General features: G+C 38.2%; 1 protein-coding gene across 2 annotated transcripts in view; it reads left to right on the forward strand.

Annotated features, from left to right (window-relative positions):
* GABRG2 (gamma-aminobutyric acid type A receptor subunit gamma2) overlaps positions 1–10,553 on the forward strand; it is a 116,506-nt gene extending 105,953 nt beyond the window's left edge. The window contains exons 8-11 of one of the 2 annotated variants that reach the window (XM_089909635.1): positions 1,026–1,180; positions 6,468–6,673; positions 8,700–8,723; positions 10,152–10,553. In XM_089909635.1, coding sequence (XP_089765761.1) covers positions 1,026–1,180; positions 6,468–6,673; positions 8,700–8,723; positions 10,152–10,427 — 661 coding nt within the window. In that variant the 3' untranslated portion in view covers positions 10,428–10,553. The remainder of the gene's footprint in view (positions 1–1,025; positions 1,181–6,467; positions 6,674–8,699; positions 8,724–10,151) is intronic. The other variant, XM_022595160.2, reaches the window with a different exon arrangement.
* Positions 10,554–12,887: the final 2,334 nt, after the last annotated feature.

Below are 12,887 nucleotides of genomic sequence, written 5' to 3' on the forward strand. Positions count from 1 at the left end.
CTCCTTTGTAACCCAAATGTTCCAGAATACAACTTCTTGATTTTTGTTTCTTTCTCTATATTTAAATATATAAATATATTCATTCATTTAATCATTTACTCAACAAATGTTACTGAATGCCTATTTGGAATCAAGCAGGATGCTAAGTACTGATAGGGCAGTGATGGGCTAGAGTAGGCACAGTCTGTGGACTCATGCAGATAAAGTCTAATAGGTGGGACAGATATTACAAAAATAACCACACGAATGAATGAGAAATGACAAACTGAAGTTAACTGCTATGAAGGAAAATCACAGGATTCAACAGAAATATGAGAAAATGTCTCAGCATAGAAATGTGGTTATAAACTGAGTAAAGCAGTCATTTATTAGTACCAAGCACCGGGATATTTCTCTCTGGTTTGTATGGAGAAAGGTCCTGAGAACAAGAGGAAATTGTTACAAACCTTAGGATTCACTGCAGGCGAGAAAGGCACAGAGCAGAAACACTGTTTCTTTCCCTCTCCGCCAAACAAAAAATTTCACATTGTGTGTATTAAGTAGGCAGAGAAGGCAATGTCAAAAATCACACGAAAGAAGAAAATACCAGCAATGTGCTCAAAAATGTTTCCTTCCGGGGGGCTTCCCTGGTGGCGCAGTGGTTGAGAGTCCGCCTGCCGATGCTGGGGATGCAGGTTCGTGCCCCGGTCCGGGAGGATCCCACGTGCCGCGGAGCGGCTGGGCCCATGAGCCGTGGCCGCTGATCCTGCGCGTCCGGAGCCTGTGCTCCGCAGCGCGAGTGGCCACAGCAGTGAGAGGCCCGAGTACCGCAAAAAAAAAAAAAAAAAAGTTTCCTTCCATCAGTAATCACATTGCTTCTAAAAGGATCGGAATTCAGTACAGGTTGGGGTTTGCTTTTTGTTGTTTCTGTTCTTAAGACAGGTGGGTTAAAACTTTCAAGTGCACATACGAGTTATATACATGCTTACTTTCAAACACTTTCCAATTTTGTTAAGGGTTTTCATGGTCTATCTTTGTTCTGTTCCAGGGGATTACGTGGTCATGACTGTCTATTTTGACCTGAGCAGAAGAATGGGCTACTTCACCATCCAGACCTACATCCCCTGCACACTCATCGTTGTCCTATCCTGGGTGTCTTTCTGGATCAATAAGGATGCTGTTCCAGCCAGAACTTCTTTAGGTGAGACACAATTCTTTGTGTTGTACTGTCCCAAGGTAAGTACCAAATATGACTAATCTTTATTCCCCTTTAAAAACTGACTTGCTTTTAATTCAGTCATCAATTACATAGAAATGCCATTTGTTTCATTTTAAAGAAAACTAGCATATTAAAAAAAAGAAGCAGTGTATAAAGTTTCCTAGTTTTGTTTTGCTAAATTACCTCCATAGGCTTTCTTCAGTAAGTTTTTAAGTAATTTAAATTAACTTGGGGGGGGGAAAAGAAACCTTTTCTTTTCAGTAGATGTTTTTGTTTTGATCTCGGGGCAGTAGTACACTAGAGCTGCTCACACCAGCTCATGAGAGCTGATTGTGTTTATCTCTTCCCAACGTTGTGTTCAGTGATGCCACATTGGTAGTGAAATCAACCAAGGTGAAAATATTAACAACATGGAAATAGGCAAACACTAAAAATCAGGGGCACCTTTTCTCTAGGGAATCAACTGTTACACATTTACTAGCACACTACTGGCTATTGATTAATTTCAACATGCATAATTATTGTGACATTTGAAGACATACATACACAGTAATTGGCTCCTTATAGAAGAACCATTGAAAAGATTATTTTGGGGAAAACATAACCTGTGAAATTCTGGGACCCCTCCCTCCACTTTTAATATTATTTGCAGTTTGCTCGATCTCTTGTATATGGTGATATCTGTCTTGGAGTTTCACATCTTTTTCCTCACAAAAGGAAAGAGGACTCACGTAGATTACGACAAAGCCACAGACTCACAGGGACATTGGAGGCTAGGCCCATGAATAAAATTCTCATACTACGTAAAATTTCCTAAAGACTTAACTAAAACTACTGAAAAATGAATTATAAAACCACTGTCCTCTTTTATCATCTGTATGAAAACTAGAACCATATTTCTTGCTCACTCTTTGACTAGAGAGGCAGTATCATGTAATAGTTAAGAGCTTGGATTTTGAAGTCCAGAGAATCTGGATTTCAACCCACACATATGGTATGGCCTTGGATATACAAATCACATTTTACTCACATGTGAAACATATATCATTTCCTGTACCTAACTGTGGGGTTTTATTAGGTGAAATCAGGTATTCCAAGCAAAGTTCACAAGGCATAGTAGGGCCTCAGAAATGTTAGCATTTATAGTCATTTTCTGACAGAGTGATCTGTACCACGTTATTAAAACTGAGGGCAGAAATGATTAGTGGGAAAAAAAGACATCATTTGCATTTTTGTTCTCCTCCAAACCTAATTTAGTCTCCCATCTGTTTCAAAATAAAGTTATTTTGAGTTTTTCTGTTATATGAGGTACTTTATGTTACAGGCTCTACTTAACAATTATAATGTCCTGTCTAATGCTACATGCTAAGACAAACCCAAAATGTGCTGAGTCTATTACTTGAGGACTATTACCTGTGATTCTGAGTAGTGTACTGCATTACACGCTTATATGTCTGTTACCTCAGAATGTAAATGTCTTTTTCACTCCCATTATAGTGCCTGGCACATGGCTGGTACTTCAGTGATTATTCAAGGAATGTATGCACTTATGAATGGATGGAAAAAATGCACTGATGCATTCATTCCAATCTACCCATTCCAAAAATATTTTAAGGGAAGGATTTTAAATCAATCTATTCTCTTGAAGTCTAGTTCCTGCTGGTCAAAATCCTTCTTAAGACCACTCTAGTAGCTCATTTCCACCACTTATTCAATGAGTGCTCACTGGCACAAGACCATGGTGGGAGAAGGGATCAAGGTGAGTGGGCTGAGGAACGAGGGACGGGTCCCCAAGCAAATAGCAGGTAGGTGCTCCCCTTATTTGTTGATCATTTACTATAAGTCAGGCATCTTCAACATGGTCCCCATGCTTTTTCTACTCTTCACAACAGCCTCACGTAGAAGTTGTAATGATAATAAAGGTTATTATCACACTTTTAGAGCTAAGGAAGCAGAGGTGCTGTAAGGTTAAATGACATTTACAAGGTCACACAGCCAGCAGATAGTAGATCTGCACCTTGGCTGATTGACACCTAGATCTGCTCTGGGTGAGACCTTGTTGAAGGCCAGTTGTGGGAAAAGGTAGGGTGCTGAGCTGGTTTCTCTGTTTTAGCTTTGCTGTCTCACTTCTTTAGATCAGTGCTTCTTAGATTTAACTGTACATTTAACTCAGTAGGGGGCCTTTAAGAGTACAGCTGCCATAGTCCAACCTGAAGAGATGCTTATTTAGTTTGTTGACAGCATGGGCTGGGTGTCAGGATTAAAAGAAAAACAAAATTTCCCAGGTGATTCTAATGTGTGATCAGGTTTAAGAACACTGACCTAGATTTCACTGAGTCCAATTGCCTTTTCCAGTGTTTACAATCAAGAGTTGAACCAGATGACATTAAACACCTGTGAACTTCAAGTTTATTGCCATTGAACAGTTAAGAGAGCCAAGTTATTTGATGAGTGAGACAAATATACCCATGTGGCTCAGAGACTGACTGCTTTCTAAACTCAGATCACCACAGAATGGGGAATATTCATTTTGGAACTTGTAACACTTGAGTATAGTTTGGTACACAAGTGGTAGCTGGTGAGGTTTAATCATGATGTAAGGATGATGGCTGAAACAAGGACAATACGAATTGGTATTTTTCACCCAAGTTATGAGGTAAGGTAACATGCCTCAAGAGCTTACTTCATGCCAAGGCTGGAGGAATGGAAAGAAGCTATGGATCTTTTTCATGTATCTCAGGTAAGAGAACTCTAATTTCTTTGCTTAGCAAAACTAGGCTTAAAAACCACATTAAAAACAAACGAAAAAACCACATCAGGCTATCTTGTTGTTGGTTGGCAAATCACTTAAAACTACCATTTGTCTATTCTTCATTGTTCTCTTCTCTGTGGCTCCAGGCAGACCTGAAAATATCTTGAAGCATTTTTTTAAGATTCTTCTTTTACATGGCTGTGATGAACTGCCATGTAGCCTAATAACATGAGAGAGGCCACATTGTCTTAAGTGAACTTAATAATATGAGAGAGGCCACATTGTCTTAAGTGAACTTATCCATGGTATCTACTGTGAATACTGACATTTTCACTTCTCATAGGTCATATGTGGTTTGAGGCCTGAATGTGAAGACCAAAGTGCCAATTTAGTTTTGAAATTCCCCCACAAAAACATCAGCTGTGATTAGGTATAATCAAAAACTTCTACATGAATTAACGTATAGACAACCTAAGTGAAGCTTTTTTTTCGTTTGAGAAGCAGATCTTTCTTCTCTAAAATAAATGATAATAACCTTCTATTTATTGAGACTTTACTAGGAATTGTCACTCTATGTGCCTTATTCAATTGAGTCTTCCCAAGAGCCTTAGGGAGTTCCCCCAGTCACTACCATCCCCAGTTTGTAATTGAGAAACTTGTCCATTCTTATGTTTCCATCATGACAACATGGAAGACCCACATATCTACATCTTATCCCAAATTAGGAATTTACAATAGCTCCCAGAACAAAGATAGACCATGAAAACCCTTAACAAAATTGGAAAGTGTTTGAAAGTAAGCATGTATATAACTCGTATGTGCACTTGAAAGTTTTAACCCACCTGCCTTAAGAACAAAAACATCCTGCATATTATGGACCTATTTATAGAGAGGAAATACAGCAATGTGGTTCAGAGCATTGCGTTTAAAGTCAGACTTGCTAGGCTTGTATGTCATCTCTATCACTTAACTAGTTTATTCCTTCTGTACTCAGGTTTTTTCAAGGATGACAGTGCTTACGTCATTGTGAGGATTTTGTGGGATAATTAATTATACAAGTACTTAACATAGTACTTGGCCAAAGGAAGAGATTCTTAAGTGTTAGTTTTAATTGCACAGAACAGTATCTATCTCCCCCAAGTCATCAATGTGGATTCCTATTTTCCAATGTAGGTTGAGTCTCTAGTCTTTCATATACACACTATTCTTCAACTGTTTTATTTATTCATTTGATATTTATTGAGTCCTAGCACTATACTCACTATGGGATTACAATGGACATCAAGATATATTTCTTATCTGTTGTCACAAAGTATATAGACTAGACAGGGAGACGGATGACTCCACGATCACTAACAGATGCAGAAATTTAGACTGTTACTTAAGTTCCTATAACTGGAGCTATAACCTATGCGGATACTGAATCTGTGTTGCCTTTATTGTAGTTAACATAGCTGTTACAGAAGGTAAGCCCCTGACCCTTCCCCTGTAGATACGTACAGGTTGTCTTAATTTTGTTCTTTGTTATTAAACAATTATTGGGGAGGACTTGTTTGCTTGGGCACTGTTGCACAAGGGGGAAAAGAAGTGTTTTGAAATCAGACGTTTAATTTTTGTGTTTAAATCCTTCTGCTACTTTACCGTCTGACATGGCACTGGTCCTTTTGCACCTCCTTTTCCTCAACTATAAAATCAAAATGAAAATATCTGCTGTAAAGATTCAAAGAGAGAATGCACATAAAATGTTTATCAGAGTGCCTGGAAGTTTTCAGTAAATATTAGTTATGATATTACTTCTGAGATACCTATTTTCATCACAAATAGCCTCTAAAGAATTTATCCATCAGAACATGTCAGTCGTACACAACGCACCTCCTCTATTTAATACTTTTAAATGACTTCTCCTTGCACTTTGAATAAAATGCAAACTCCTGTGCATGCTCTGCATGATTGAACTTCGATTTCCCCAGCATCACCGTGATTTCCCCGCCCATCCCCAGAAGCCAGGTATTTTAAAAATTCAAAAACAGGTAAGGTTTCCCTTCCTCAGAACCTCCCTTTAATTTATTTAGTGCTAATAGCCAAAAGGTTGGTTTCTTCTAATTTTTTAAGCTTCGCCTTAAATATCACCTCCTCAAAGAGGCCTTCCATCTAAGTAAGTTCTCATCATCCCTGCTCTTCTGCATGGCACGTACCATAATTTGTAATTATACTTTTCTTTGCTTACTTGATCCATGGTGGTGTCTTTCGCTGAAATACGAGGGACATGTGGGCAGGGACCATGTCTATTTTATTTCTCAGCACATTTTCAGCACGTTTCTCAGCACCTACGGTAGATGATACATAGTAGGTGGGCAATACACATCTGTGAACTGAGTGAATGAATCTGAGTTACATCTCCTTTCCCAATACTGAGGTTGCTCCTCAGAAGTCACAAAACACGTCTGGTTTTATTAGTGACAGTTATCCACCTTGCTGCTGTGGTCACATGATCTGTTTTGTTGTGTCTTCCTGCAGGCATTACCACTGTCCTGACGATGACTACCCTCAGCACCATTGCCCGGAAGTCGCTCCCCAAGGTCTCCTATGTCACGGCAATGGATCTCTTCGTATCTGTTTGCTTCATCTTTGTCTTCTCTGCTTTGGTGGAGTACGGCACCCTGCATTATTTTGTCAGCAACCGGAAACCAAGCAAGGACAAAGACAAAAAGAAGAAAAACCCTGTATGTATCATTTCTTATTGGGACCTTTGACATTTGTATGCACAGAGATCACCTGGTTTTGTTTTGGTTTGGTCTTGCTTAGCCTGTCTGCAGTCTATCCACACTTTGGGCTGCAAGATGAAAAGGGACTGTGTGGGTTTGGCCAGGCCATAAGGATTCATTAAGGTCATCAGTTACTTGGGAGAGACCTGATTCACTAAGGCAGACTCTTGCTCTCTCTATTTCATTGGGAGTATAACCATGGCTGAACAATGCATTCATCTTCTAGTAGCTTGTTATTTTAGGTTTCATTGATTTTCATCTTTCTGCCTCTTAACTAATATTTTTAAATTATTGATGTTTTAACTTAAATTTTTCATCCAATGATTTCCAATAGGAAGCCACAAGGTTCTTAAAGTTTCAGGGATCACCACACTGCTGCAAATAATGTGTGTGTGTGTGTGTGCATTGCCAGAGGACTTCTATTGGTTTTATAGTTAAAATGTATTTTTTTAGCCTCCCTTTTTTATTTTCTCATATATAAAATGAGTATTACAAAAAAGACATATCTTATGAGGCTGCTGTGAGGAATAAATGGGGTAATGGATGTAAAAAACATTACATAGTACTTTACAATTATAGTTGATGATGGGGGTTGATGTTGATGATTTACGCAGTTACCAACCTGGATTGAGTTCAGTGACTTGGAGACAGGTAGGATGGCTTCACCTTGCCACCTAAATTTAAATAGAGTTGATGAAGCATAAATATAAATGCCTAAAGCAACTGTCTTTTATTATGGATGTTGAAAAGAGCATGTAGCTACCCGTTTGCCCACTTAAACACAGTGTTTGGTTCATAGGAGGCCCCATGAAAATTAGTCCATTTCCTTACAATACTGGGGCAAAGGAACTCCTGAATTTATAGCCTTTCCTGGTCTTCTGCTCTAAGGGCTATGAGGGTCATGATAGTGGCCAGCTTTCTGACCCACGGGCTTTGGGGAGCTGAATTATAACCACAGAATCTAGCTGATGCTAGACTGCATCCTGATGCATCTCCAGAAACCCAGGTGAAATTCTACAAATTGCACGTGTTTATTTGAATGTAAGACATTATATAACAGGTGAAGAAGCATCATTATTCTTGATGATTAATGCAAAAGAAACTGTTATCTTTAATTGCCCATATTCACTGGACTTTATGCAGCCCTTTCTTTCTCTGTCTGTATTGCCTCTCTTTACCTTTGCATTTTCTCTATCCTTAGTTTATTTTCCTTGTTGTGTTGTTTTTTGTTTTCTTCCCCTCCTTCACTTGCTATTTCATTTCCCCCCCAAAGATGGTTCTACAGACACTCAGCATTATTACCTGGCAGTAGAAACAGGGATGTGAGGACTGGCTTAGGACAAAGCCCTCTGGTCCTCTCTATTGTGGAGTGGATTTTGTTGCAGAGATACAAAACACTTGGATTCCTTAAGCCAGGGTCATGAGCTGGCAGAAGAAAAGAAGGCAGAGGAGAAGGGGAATTGAAGAACCTGCAAAAATGAAATTACCTGAGAACTTCATGCATTTCCCTCTTTTAAGCCAATTAGATGATGTATCAGAACTATCAAGAGCCCAAGCTGTGAATGAGAAGCTGAAATTTCATTTTCCCATTTAATATGCCCTTGGGTTCATTGTGTCAAGGCTCTCCTAGTAAGGCCTCCTTGATGATAATTAGAAAAATGAAATCAGTATTTCTGATCAGGGAAAACGGGCAATAGAAAGCTTCCTCACACGTGAACAATACTGGCCTTTGCAGTTAGATCACTGTGGATTAATTTACTGGAGATTTCACTAGCAATCAATCACCAAATTTCATTGTCCAACTTTAGGCATATGCTTTATTCCAAGCTCAGAACTGTCCTTCTTTGTTTACAATTTCAGTTCATTTCACTTGCTATGCTTTCAAAATGTATTTTTAATTTATCTTATTTTGTCTCTCTTTTTTTTTTTTCTTCCTTTTTTCATTAAAAAAATGTGATTCTCTTTTCTGTCTACAAACCCAAAGCTTCTTCGGATGTTTTCCTTCAAGGTATAATGTTTTTTGGAATGGAAATTCACTGCATGCAACTGCTGAATTTGACTATTAATGCTTACATGGTGTTTTATTTATTTTTTATGAGCAGACATTTTAGCATTCCACTAGAGATAACACATTTAAGATGGAGAAAGTTCTATAGATTTCTAGAATTGATTCAGCAACCCTACATTAATTCAGAGGTTTTGACCTAACGTGAGGCTAAAAATATCTGTAAGCTCTATGAGATGTCATTAGTAAAGTGGGCCTCTTTAAACGTCAAAGCCAAGACTCACCCTCTCTTCTCAGATAAAAATGGAATCCAGTTTCACTGGCTGTACCTACCATGTCCCATATATACCATATATGCCCTAAAATTTGACTCTGTAAATCCTAATTCAACAAAGGATTGTTTTTCAATAAGTACATGCAATAATCTCCACTGACCTGAACTCTACCTGTCAGTTCTATAAAAATAATACAGTCTTTTTGAAATGCTTTAGGTTAAAACACCCATCCCTCCCTTCCAGGGTGATCCAGGGGCCTTTGGCTCTACCATGCAATATTTAATGAGATTTCTATTCTCAGCTGGATTCTGATAGCTGATTCACAGACAATACGATGTGGATTTATATTACCCTAAAACTAACTCGTCCAAATTAACATTAAATAAATGTTTGAGTTTTCTAGCAATTTTGTCATTGGTGCAGCAGAAAAGATTAGATTAACATTTAGTTAATTGGTACTAGTTTCTTCTCATGCCAGAGTTTGATAGCTAGTAACATTTAAAAGAATTTTTCACTCACATGTAGGTTAATATTGCTGACATTCTGAAGCTTCTAAATGGTGCACGTTAGACAAAGTACTTATATATTCCATTAAAACATAAGTAAGTCATACCATTGTGGTATAAACTCAGGAAACTTCTACATTTATATATATCTTGACATTTTCTATTAAAAGCATTCAATACATTTGCTCAGTGTAATGGGGTTATAGTATTTGCCTATATAGATGAGCATGACACAAAATTTGATTTCAAAATTGACGCGTTTTTATTTCTCTGTTCTACTCATGTGCGACACCATTAAATGCCTTCATGTAACCAACCTCACATCTAATATTTACTAGAATAAGATTCCATGTAGTTGTGTGATTTAAATCTTTAAACTTTGAGTTCTTTTGGTGTTCAATCTTCTTGCTATAGCTATTAGCTTGGTGGTATTATTTTCAGCTGCACTGCTTAAGCTCAAAATTTGAACTCTGCAAATGTGCTATCCTTCTAAGTTCAATTTTACCATTGTAGATCATGATGTCATAGCAATTCCCTGAGTACTCATTTTCAGATTCATCATTCACATTGGTTGACACTGTGGAGAAATGGTCTAGGATTTAGCAAGTATAACTAACTCTGATCCCTCTCCTTCCCTACCCTTATCTCAGGCCCCTACCATTGATATCCGCCCACGATCAGCAACCATTCAAATGAATAATGCCACACACCTTCAAGAGAGAGATGAAGAATATGGGTATGAGTGTCTGGACGGCAAGGACTGTGCCAGTTTTTTCTGCTGTTTCGAAGACTGCCGAACAGGAGCTTGGAGACATGGGAGGATACATATCCGTATCGCCAAGATGGACTCCTATGCGCGGATCTTCTTCCCCACTGCCTTCTGCTTGTTCAATCTGGTTTACTGGGTTTCCTACCTTTACCTGTGAAGAGGTATGGGTGTTACTGATGTGGGTCTTACTCACTAAATCTCATGGAGAGAGAATGTCCTAAGTCCACTTATATAATCCCCTGAGTGGTTTATAATACTCTGAATTTGTTTCTATGTTCTAACCTGGTAAATTGTATTCATGTCATATGGTTTGCACCCAACTCTCCTGTGGTAAATAAGTGTAATTTGAGCTATACTGTTTGCTGTGTCTCAAACCTGCAAGGCCAAGTGAAATTAGAGCAGGAACATTGAAAACAAACAAGATTTTGTTTTCCACGACAGGAATTGCAATAGTGAAAGCCCTGACTATTTACAGTGGTGGTATCCTTACTCAATTCAAAATACAATTAGATGCAAAAGATCCCAAACTGTATCCTCTGTTCATCTGGGGTCAAGTTGTGGTAAATTTGATCCCAATAGGATATCTCCCTTATCTGAGAAAAATCACAACCTGCTTTAAATATAGGAGCCTACACTAGAAATCTATTTCATCTCCAGCCCAAGATATGAGGAAAATTTCCTCCACATCACATGTACAATGATGTAAATATTTCAGTAACGTAGAATGCTTCAAGTTTAATGCATGCATCTCTCTAGAGCCAAAACAAATGGATTGAAGTTAACATCATAAAGTATTTTATTCTGTGTCTTTGGGCTGTAAAAGAATCATGAATGTAATTATAAGGGTTTGGGGTTTGGAATTGGAGGGAGGAATTTTCTCTACCTTCTCCCTCATGCATGAAGATTCAAACATCTTATTTTTTCCTCGTATGACATATTAAAACACCTTAAGTAAAATACAGACTGGATAATTGACATCTGCCACCTCGAAATATGCCCAGTTTCATAGAGAATAAAGTAAATGTGTGTGCTTGCTGCTATTTTTTTTCTTCCTTTTAAGATGATAGGTCATAACAGAACTTACTCTCCATTTCAAGATCTGCTTCTAGTGACTGTGAGTGCCTTGTGAGCAGAATCCTTGTCATTTCCTCTTTGGGTCCTCAGCACCTTGTATAGTGCTTGGCACATAGCTGGCGCTCAATAAATGTGGTTGGAAGTGAACTGGCTTTATATGCTTCTGGTGAATCTCTTTGAGCTGGTCTGGAACCAGTGATTCATCTTCTCACATAGGCATTAGGCAGTGCTCTTTGATCTTGTAGAAGTAAACAGAAGGATCCAAAGAATTTTGGCTATTTTTGTTCCTTATCAAACATTTACTTTAGGCAAAGTCCATACTCCTTTTAGAACAATATTGACATCCTCCATTTATGTACAGAAATGAGTCTAGTAGGGCATAATGAGAACCTGTGTATTATTGTTCCAGGTTTGGAGGGGAGTCAGCTCTGACCCATCCACCCCTTCACTGAGGACACATGACAGACATAAGCAGGAGTCATACCTGACTGGTGTTCAGAATGGAGTAATCTACGCTCTGTGAAAACCAAAATGTACTGAAGTTAACATTTAAAAAATGAAAGAACAAATGAAAGACTTACATGGAGGTTGAGCCTATGACTGTGTCCTCATTCAAGGATATTGTATTCACATGAAGTGGTGGTCCCAGACTTCAAACATAATGAGTTGAGCTCCATGTTCATGTTATTCATCCTGAATCCTTATTTTTCTAAAATAGCACCCTTTGCAAGTTCTTCCTTTTGGCAATCATTGCTCTAAGTCAGAATTCAATCATAGCTATAGATAATCTAAAAAGAGTAGAAAAGAAGAGAAAGTGGCATTGTTAATAGAAAACCATGTAAAGTCATGATCAAGTCATCTGGATGAATCGTGAAATACATTTAGCTGCCAATTTTACAAAACTTTACTGTATCAGTGCTCTAGTATATAACCTCAAACACATGTAAATAGAATTATTTTCTTGTTTTGAATTGTTAACATATTAAATGTTGACTCTTTGGGAGAGTTGTTGGCAAATTTTCAATGACGAGAAACATGTTATTATTGTCGACTTGAAATGTATTCCGTTAATGGGGACACTCAAAAAAGCTAGCTTTCCAATGTGTGCATAGTATTGGCAACATGAATATATATTATACATAATCTAATTCTTAATTATCAGCTGCTCCTGGTCTATGTATTTGGAAACCTTTTCACAAAGGGAATTGCTTAATATGTGGACTTTTACAATAAAAATGCTGCATTCTAATCTATGGTGTCAGGTCAGTGGTCTGGTTGGACTTGTTTGTCTTAAAGAGTGTGACCCCTCTTCCCTGTCTCATTCTCCAACACTTCCTTCCCTTTATGTGAATTGTATCTGTGAGCAGTGTGATCATGTTTTGCATGATAATGCTCCTCACTTCAAAGAAATTAAGAGATGTGTTTGGGGTGTGGAGTAGAGGTACAAGACAGAAAAGGTATGAAGTGGGTGAAGCTCAAGACTTCCGTGCCTAAAACTTTGGCGTGGTTAAGAATATGGACACTGGTGTCAGACATCATTGGG

The sequence above is a fragment of the Delphinapterus leucas genome, chromosome 3 (genome assembly GCF_059928025.1).
Source record: "Delphinapterus leucas isolate spDelLeu-1000000601 "Yukka" chromosome 3, BTC_Dleu_Yukka2, whole genome shotgun sequence".
Taxonomy (NCBI): Eukaryota; Metazoa; Chordata; class Mammalia; order Artiodactyla; family Monodontidae; genus Delphinapterus; species Delphinapterus leucas.